The 10051-nt window shown below is 41.2% G+C and overlaps 1 protein-coding gene across 4 annotated transcripts in view; it reads left to right on the forward strand.

Annotated features, from left to right (window-relative positions):
• Positions 1–4792, forward strand: part of TRIM2 (tripartite motif containing 2) — a 77382-nt gene extending 72590 nt beyond the window's left edge. For all 4 annotated transcript variants that reach the window (XM_009283313.1, XM_009283311.2, XM_019473152.1 and 1 more), the window contains one exon: positions 320–4792. In XM_009283313.1, the coding sequence (XP_009281588.1) occupies positions 320–472 (153 nt within the window). In that variant the 3' untranslated portion in view covers positions 473–4792. The remainder of the gene's footprint in view (positions 1–319) is intronic.
• Positions 4793–10051: the final 5259 nt, after the last annotated feature.

Here is a 10051-nt window from a genome sequence, read left to right on the forward strand (position 1 = left end):
ATTGAGTTCGTTTTATTGTAGTGGGTTATTTTAAGAACAAGGACCAGCCGAGGTGCTCTTTTTATTTTTATTTCATTGCATGTTTAATTCTTGCCAAAGATCCTGGCAGCTTTAATTAGTTCTTTTTAATAAGAAAATACATTTGTATATAAACTTGTATATTATGAGAATAACAGATCAGATTCTGCCCTTGTTTATTCTAGTGCTTGTCAACCGTTTCAGAAATGAGAAGTATAATGGTATAATTGAGAGCAGACTTGTGTCCGCTAGTTTTCTTTTTTTTTCATAACATTTATTCTGTGCTTTCTCACCCTCAAAGGTTTTTGATGGAAGTGGATCATTTTTATCCTACATTAACACCTCTGCTGACCCACTTTATGGTCCCCAAGGTCTGGCCCTTACTTCAGATGGCCATGTTGTAGTTGCAGACTCTGGAAATCACTGCTTCAAGGTCTATCGATACTTACAGTAGCAATGAGCTCTGGAGCTGGATAATCGTCCACCCTTAAGAAAAGACTGGTCCTAGAGATCCGATGCAGGATATCTCCTACTTTGAGTTCATTTTTAATAATGAAGGAGTCTCTTATGGACTTCTCGTGTTAATTTCCAAACTTACCTTGTTTACATAGGACTTGCACCTCTTACGTTTCTCACTGAACTTTTTGTTGTAAGGGTTAATACACAAAATCCTCTTTAACTGAATTCATAAAGACAATGTGATATTAAACGCAAACTGCAACTTATGGAACTGGAATTAACTAATTAGGCAAAAATGAGAAAAATTGGGGAAAAGTCCCCAAAGCTTTTTGAAGACTGCGAAGGGTAGCTCCTGCTCAGAGCTTCCAAATTTGAAGAAGTATCATTGTTATGCATTATTTAACCCAGAGGTGATCCTGGGAATCTTCTAGATCTCATTATCATGGTAGGTATTACACTTTTAACATTCTTCAGTCTTACTATCTATAACAAGTAGGTCCTTTTAGTATAAGGTTAAGTCTCACAAAATCCGTCTAGCTCTAACCGTCAGACCTAACACAGTTCAATGTTTAGCACTATAAGAATCAATGCAAATTCCCTACTCATGTGGGATTAATGAAGGATTGTTTCATGTGCTTGTTTTTCACTATTCCTCTTGCTCAACGTGCTGGAAGGACTTTGCAGAGACCTGACATTTCTAAAGCTCTGGAAAAACTTAATTGTAGCGATACATTAGTGAGAGCTGATTTTCTGTATAACGACAGACCTTTTGACACCAAACTAGTTCATTAGGATCAGGGTTATTACAATGTCAACTCAATTAACCTCATGTGTGCCACTCTTTCGTATGTGTTCATTGCCATGTTTCCTTGAGGCAACTCATTGTATTAACCAATAAAATCAAACGCAGCATCACACAGGACAGAAAGCCAGAGAGGTACCCCTATGGAGGACCTACATTATACAACCAAAGGAACTGTGGTAAACAGAGGTTGTATGGGAAAGCCAAGGGTTACCAAAGCTATTTGTTTTTACATGAGAAAGAATACATTACAAATAAGAATGAATTTGAACCAATTCCTGAAGTCCTTCATCAAAGGGAATTTTGTTAGAGGACAAAATAAGGACTGTGAGATTTGTTCCGATTTGTTTGTTTGTATGTATGTATGGCTGATTGACACAAAAATTAAAAAAAGTAAATGTAGGTTATTTCAGCAAACTGGAACGTAGGTATGCCATTTGACAATGGCAGTACTCTGAAAAATGTCCCTCCTTCTTCCTGCTGGATCTCTCTACTGTGTTCTTTGTTGAAGTATTAATTTAATTGGAAGTGCTTACAATCATATGACTTGGTTCTGTTTTTAATGTTTTTTTTTTAAGCGTGAATTTGTCCTTTTTCAAGTAGCATTGGCTTTATTCTTATTTCTAAATCCAGTGGTCAAAGGATGAATTGCTACCGTAGCCTAATATAGATAGAGTGGTGCTCGCTCTTAACCTCGTTTGAGGAGCTGGTGAGCTTGCTGCCAACGCCTACAATAGCCTGGGAAGTGCTGTCTTTCTTTTCTCATTTTTAGGGCCTTGAAACAAAAGGGCATTGGGTCAGGAACAAGGGACTATTTTAAGCATGTTTGCAAAACGGAAAGAAATCTTTGTTAAATTACTCATTATAAGTATTAGTCTTATTTCTAAGGTTAAGGTGGTTGTTTCAATGAATTTGAGAAAAACTAATGGTTTTTTTGTAAAGAAGCATTTGACTTGTAAAAATGCAGACCTCAAGGTTCTTAAATGCGGAGTTTTGTCTTTTTTAGTTACTGTTTCTTAAAGATATTTCCTCTTCTTTCCCTTGTTTATTTTTTGCACATAGAGCTAATTTACAAATTCTCGTGCAAAGATAAGTTTCCTTATTTCACTGGAATAAATATTTTGTGTATAAGGCTTAAGGTTTGGACTATATAATGCAGCTAAGAAACTGGTGGTAACATTCTTGAAATGTTAAAACTCAAGTTTGTTATTACCAAGAGAACAAAATACCCTCTGCTTGAACCGAGTTTGTCCTAAAATTCTGAAGACGATATCTCAGTCATTACACAATAAACTATCCTATCAAAATTTAACAAAGTTGTAGATCAAATTTTCTGATTATCAAGTAATTTCCTTCTAAGTGTCCTTATAAGCAACATTCTGGTAAACAAACAATTTCTGACATTGAAATGCCCTTAAATGGCAAATTTATCAATGAAGAAAAGGCACGTAGCATTTTAATTGTATTTATTAACAAAGAGAAGAGGTTGCACAGGTTCTTTGAGATAAAAACTTAAAAAGAAAATGAGAAATGTGCTGTTGCTGTCAGTTATGGATAATGTTAATAAAATCTAATTCCAAATTTGGGTTTTTGTAATAATATTCTACTAAACTTGCATGGTTTCCACTCAGGAAACATTGCCAAATCCCCTGTTGCCAGGAGCTCTGAGAAGCACAGAAATCAGACCCTAACCTATATATCAAAACGTATACTTAAGACTGTACTATTCCATGTATACACTTTTCTTCAAAAGATTTTCAGTCCCTTTGACTCAGTATTGTTTACCAGGATTTTATATAACCTATGTCAACCCAGTGCATCCTGATGAAATACGGAATTCTGCACACAACCCCCTTACAACCCAGCTAACAGCTATTAGGGGTGATGTGGATTTTTCCTTAAGACTGAATAGTCTTTTGGGTTTTCAGACATTATCACCAGATCAGCACTTACTGCACCTGAAAAATGTCACTAATTTGGGATTCCTTCTGATAGCAAATGCGGCCAACTACAATTTCAAATTCAGTGGCGTAGGGCATTCCCTTCCAAGGTCTGACCTCATCTGCCTGGCACCGGGAAACCGAGAAACACATTGCTTGTACGCTGTGCTTCTGAAGCCAACTTAGCTAAAATGCTTGGCTTACAAACCTTACAAAGAGCAACCAAAGCAGAAACTCTGTTCTAAAAAACTGGCAGATTTTCTTCTCATCCAATTAAGTGAACGTCAAAATTGCACTACTTGATTTGCTGAGTTGTTAGCATTTCTTAAAGGCTTTATAGGCATTCTGCTGCCAGATTTCAGGTATAACCAAATGTTCCCTTGACTTCCCTGGAATGCTAATTGACTAGCAGCACAGCATGAACGGTGAAAGTATGTGCTTCATTTAACTAATCTTCAACTCAAAAGTAATCTCAAAAGGTTATCAGATCTTGTGTAATTTGGAGCATTTTAGGACAAACTAGCCAACTGTATTTTCATTGTTTTGTGAATAGAATAAAAGGATCTGTTCAGATAAATCCAATATAAACGGTAGGGGATTTTTACATAGGCTAAACCAGCAGCAACGTAGCTGAAAAAGAAAAGGAAAATGGTTTAGGCGAGCATTTGCCTGATGTAGATGGAGAGTTATTTATTAGTAAATGCTCTTCTGTTCTGTAAAAGCTAGAGGGCTTTCGATTTTATGTCAATATTTTTTATCACTAAGGATCTAGTGTTGCCATAATGAGAACTATAAGTGCCCAATATGTTGTGTTTGTTATAAAGAAATGACTTTCGGTTGTGGGTGACAGCTAGTTATGAAATCAAGATGTACACTGAAAATTTTCTTCAAGAATTGTGAGCAGTGATTGTTTTGGCCTGTTTGTGGAGAGTGCGCGGAAGGTATTTGTGCTACGGAGTAAGAAGATTCCTAACGGGTTGTGTTATTTCTGATGAATGTACAGCACTTCAGTTGATGTTTGTGAGCAACACAGCCTTAACCCTGACACTTTTGCTTTGGCTTTATGACATGGGAATGTTCCCTAAGCTGCATAGTGTATGGCAGTAGCCCCCGTTAGAAATCTCTACCAGTTGATACGCTGCAGCTTTCCAGTTCTAGGAGTGAGTCTGTCTTTTTTCTTTTTTTTTTTTAAAAAGGTTTTGTACATTCCATCTTTGTAAGTCAATCTCGTACGTTTTGTGTACATGTAAGCCTTGCACTCTCTTGACACTCATAATGAAATATTCTTCTCACTTGTTTTTTTGTTGTTGCTTTTGTTTTTTTTTAAATCCCTGTGAAGCTAAATACAAACTTTGTCTCCTTAAGGTCAAGGATGAAAGATGCGCATCAAAGTGTTTGTGTGTGTGTGTGTGTAGTTTTAGCTTCCTGTGTGCCACGGTATTCTTGATGCTTTAGCCGACGATTAAAAAAAAATTACTCTGTCTTGGAAATGTAGGAAAACCAGAGTCAAATGTGTACCTTTATCACGCACAAAAATTTCAAATAATAAAAATAAAGCTTGTTTCCTCTGTTATTTTCACGGTTGAGGATTTATTTTTCTTATGTCTCATACTCGCTGTCCCTAAAAATAGCCCCATAATGCAGGAAGATGGGTTATTTTGTCCAAAAGGAAACCCTGACACCACAGGTCACAAGCCAAGAAAACTGTGATTGTTTCACGGGTGTTAAGCTTTTACGTAGACACAAAAGAGAAGAGGGACTTGGGTTCTTCTTGGGAAGAAGGTGGGGAGCTGGAGCTTCCTTGTCTCCTCCCTTCCTTCTTCAGTAATCAAAATTAACATTTTCATTGGAGGTAGTAAGATTATGAGTCGTAAGCTTTTCCATGTGCATCCTGGAAGTTTACAGTACCTTTCAGCTATGCTGTGCTATATAATCTTTCAAGAGTCTGCTGCAGAAAACCAGATATAAATTATTGTACAAGAACAGAAAATTTGCCTTAGGAGTTCACTCTGACTCCTTTCCTGTAAGAACAAATTTTCAGCTCATGTTAACTTTCATTTTACATAGTACACATGTCGTCGTGGTCACTAGTGAACTCTCCAAACCTGAATCCTTTGAGAACTCAGTCTGATTGGGAACTTGCTCACGAAGTAAGAGAGAATCTTCAGACACATCATTTGGCTTGGAAACAATCTCACTGGAGGGGACTAAAGAGGTCAGACTTGGTGATGTGTGTTTGCTCCGTGGCAGGACACTCAGAAATGAGACACATGAAATACAGAGCAGCCATCCTTTTTCATGGATCTTGCCCCCCAACCCTCTAAAGGCATCCATGTTTTATTCTTTCTTGCAAGTCATAGGGAACATCAGCAGCCACGTTTTGAGGCCTTTTTTTCTCCCGAAGGCAAACTTACTACAACATAATGGATCAGTTTTGTTTTGCTTTGTCAGTCTTCAGATGAATATATGTCCAGAAAATATAGTCTTGGTGCTGAATGTACTGGAGTATACTGTCTATCTGCCCTGAAGTTCAGATGCTTACAAGAGGCTTTATTTGGCTGCCAGCTAAAAAAACCTCACAGCTTGAAGCAGAGCAGTGTTGGTTTGACATTCAGAGTTGCGGAGCACCTGTTCCTTCCCATGCAAAAAAGACCATGAAAAAGAACAGAGGAAATAGCACAGGATACCCTGAAGCCGCAGGGCTGAGGAGGCAAGACTCTTGTTGCATTCCCAATCTTTTCTCACTCATAGGCTAGAAATTTTTTCTGTCCCTGGATTATTACAGCAGAGGCTCTCCACCACGAGCAAAATCAGAGAGACAAGCAGGGAGGACGTCGAGAGCAGGGAACACTGCCCTTTACCAGGAAAATTCTGCAGTAAATGGCCAACTTCCTCTTTGGCCTTCCCGTGGTACTTACTTGAATACTGACCCAAATGCGGCAGCAGGATCTTTTAGAAGTTCTGTAAACAGGAATACAGAACTCAGTCTCACCAATGAGAAACAGTATCAGGGAGAGTAAGGCCAAAATAGCGAAAGGTGCATGTATTTTGGGCACCCATCGTTAGCCAGGATCTCTCTCTTTAGAGTGCTAACCACTTAACGTATCATTGCATGTTCAAAAACGTTTCATTGTTCCTTAGGCTGAAGTTCTCCCTCACATCCAGCTGTGCTGCTCTGCAGTTAACTATCCCCATAGTTTTGATGACAGTTCATGTGAATGCTCCCTAATTTGCACCAGACAAAACTATCTCAGTGAACTGGAACAGTCAATGTAATTTCTGTGGACAGATGTTCTCCCCAGGCCCCAGCTGTGCTGGTGGAAGAGATACCCACCGCTTGCTGCTCATCGCTACCTCCAGTTGAAGGCTGCTGACCCTCAGATCTGTTGGCTGAGCTAAACATATGAATGCTCACTTGTTATTTTAGTGAAATGCCTAGTTACCAAAAACCTAGTATTTAAGCTACTCCCCTCAATGAGTTGGTAAGTGCTTACTTCAGCAGCTCTGCTAGCAAAGCTATGGAAGCAGTAAGTTTTGGAGGAGGGCCAGCTAGCATTTCTCACCAGGTTAGATGTTTGTAGGGAGAACGTCTGCTTATAGTCCAAACACATGTCCAAGGATGAAATGAGGCAGCAGATGCTGCGGAGACTGGCCTGTGTGGGATACTCATGGATCATATTGCTTCCTGATACCCGGCCACATCCCACCGCGGACTGCTTGGACCTCAGAGGAGTTGGTATCGCCTCCCATGGGTGAGCATCTCCCAGGGCTCTCCTTGTCCTCCATCCTCAAGCTCTACTGAAGCATCTTTTTGCTGTCAGTCATACAGATGTTGTGGGAGGTAGCCACAGGACTCAGAAGGTTTGCTATTACTTTTCTGGAAATGAACTGATCCGCTATTCAACTTGAATTCTTCCCTTCTACTGAAAAAACAGCTCATGTAATTAAAGACTGCATTACGGTGCATGTATATGAAAGGAACAAAACTGAAGTAGGACAATTTTCATTCTCCTACTTCCTAACCTTCCTGCCTGCCATTGCCACTTTAGTGTCCTTTCAAAACAGAATTTATAAATGTAATTCAATTACAGATTTGTAAGAGCAAAATGAAGGAGGGTACAAATTTCATCTCATCTAAGCGTATTTTAACACTGACAAAGCAATGTATTTTCTGTGCCTCAGGAACAACAAAAAACTGTTTTGGCTGGTACTTAAAAATCTCGGTCAGACACCTAGCATAGAAAATTTCAGCCCGAACTGCTAAAGCTTAAGAAAATCGCAGGGAAATGAGAACAATCTTCTAATAGAAAGGCGCAGTTATGAGTCCACAGTATTTCCATCCATTGTCTTGTTTTTATATTAATAGTATATGATCAGCAGTTTCGTGAAATACCACATTTAGACATTCTGAAGCCCATTAAAAATGTCAGACCTTTATGTATTTTAGGAGTCATTCATTCCACTTTACCCGGTAATGGAAAACTACCCTCACGTGACAAAGCATGAGATACTCCTGTGTATTCTCCCTCTGTTTGGAATGTCTTCCACCCCGTGGTCTTTCAAACTAGTTAGTTTTGATCTGGTGCTGCAAAATTTGGCAGGTGTTAAGGAACCCCTTATTACAGAGTAAATCGGGCCTAGTGATTTGGCCATGAAAGGGCTTCAGGGCTGCCAGCGCACTCAGGGCAGCTGAGCCTGGCTGTCCCCAGGGGGCACGGGCAGAGAAAACCTGCTGAGCCTCCTGCCCCACCATCGCCCGAGAGCATGAACCTAACGTTTTGGAGGCGGATGTGCCGGGCTGGCTTGGTTGCCATGATCACGTTCAACTGCTGAAACCAGGAACACCTTCCAGCTGTGGCTCCGGGTGTGTGCTCCAGCCATGTGCCGGCTCCATCTGGGGGTGAGACCTGGGTGTGTGCTGCCAGTCTACTTTCAGGTGTGACAGGGAGATAGGAGCATTGCTGCCTCACGGGTGCTGAACAGAAGACGTGAGGTACGTGCCCGAAGCCCACTTCAGAGTGAGCGCCCCTCTGAAACCCCTTCCTCCCTCTCCTCTTCTTCTTCTCCCAGCAGCATGTTCAGCTCCAACACCCACTCTGCCGCTCACACGTGTCGCTTGCAGAAAACCCACGCCGCAACAGGTGCTTTGCAAATGTCGTAGCAACCGTTTGCTTGGCAGTGGTAAAAAAAGGAGCAGAGCTCGATTTTATTTCAGGCTGTGGAGGAGCAGGAAGGGGCCCACGTCCTGGGGGAGAGGAGGTCACAGTGACAGGAGGAAGACAACTGTCACAGGGAGCGTGGGGACACACTTGCTTGGAGGGCTGGCCAAAGGAAGGGAAAAGCAGGGGGACAGAATACGAGCCCTCACAACAGACGAGGAGGTGTGGCAATAGATTTCCTCGCACGTTAGAGAGTTGAAAATGTGATGCACAAGGAGGTATGAAAGAACAAGCAGCTTTGTGTTTTGTATGACTGTTAAGCTTCGTATTAATAATGTTGCATTTCCTTTTTAGTAATACACTGGTACGCACAATGAGGAACAGGATCACGGCCAGGTCTGTGTGGAAGAGAACCTTGGGTTTCAGGAAAGGGGGCACCTCGCAAAGGCGATGGAAAATCTTCATGGGAGACTGCCTGAACGTTTCAGCTTGCGCATTTTCATTTGCTTGAATTTAAACTCCAGAATTAGTATGGCAGATATGAACCCACTGCTGTTGAACTGCAAAGCAATTTCCCAGAACTGCTGTAGCTGAAGGAAGGTATTTTACAGCACAAGTAACAATTAAAACAAACTAAGTAATTAAAGTCACTAGAACAGTCATTGCAGCAAACAACTGTTTCAAGCAACACCAGATGTGCCCAGGTCCTTTGCTTCCATGGGCAGAGAGGGTTTTATTGCTCCAGGTCCTGTTGCTCCTATAACAGGCTAGTTGTACAATACACGTTGTTTTAGACCACCGTGAATGTGTTCGTATTTTACCTTTGCCCCTGGGCCTCGGAGAAAAAAAGACTATGCAGTGCATGCACCGGGCAGCGCTGGCACAGGGGCCCAGTGCCCCGTCTTGGAGGTGGGACTACCACCTGGAGGCATAAAGCACGTATCCCACGGATTTTCAAACCCACAGCTGTAGACAGAGATTCAGAAACAAGTATTTTTCCCCGATGATTAGAGCCAATGGTGGTGGGATTTTAAATATTTAAAAAACTTTGTTAATTTTTATTTATTTCAATAATAGAGCAAATATATATTGAAGATATGGCAATGATGTGTCAAGAAAATTGCACTTTCTACACAAAATATAAAATGGGTAGGTATTGAGAAACACATGAAGGCAAAATGAGAACTTGAGCAGATTTTGTTCTAAAGCCTGGGCAATGCCAAATGCCAAACCTAAGTACGGCCCCTACATCTTAACACATTCTCTGTAACTTGCAACACCTGTAACTCATACGTAGTTGGTGACAAATGCTGAGTTTTGCTTCCTAACTTCACCTGTCTAAGAGTGCCTACGATACATGTTCAAAAGCAAAAACCAAAAAAACCAAACACGGTATTATAACACGAGAGGGAAGTGACAACCTGCTTTATGGCACGGCAAGACTGCTTTATAAAAATGCAACGATTGAGTCCTCGGTTGACTGCACAAGGTATAAAAACCAGAACATAACTTTATGCATCTTTTTTCCTCCTGAATTTTATTCTACGGTGCAACGCGGCCGGGCCTGCTGCCGCGCCGCGCGCCGCTCGGCGGCCAGGCGGCCGCGCAGGGCGCAGCGCCGCCCTTCCCCCTTCCCCCTCCCCGGCCTCGCTCGCCGCCTCAGCCGGGGAAAC

This window comes from Aptenodytes forsteri, unplaced genomic scaffold (genome assembly GCF_000699145.1).
Source record: "Aptenodytes forsteri isolate BGI_AS27 unplaced genomic scaffold, ASM69914v1 Scaffold6, whole genome shotgun sequence".
In the NCBI taxonomy this organism is placed as follows: Eukaryota; Metazoa; Chordata; class Aves; order Sphenisciformes; family Spheniscidae; genus Aptenodytes; species Aptenodytes forsteri.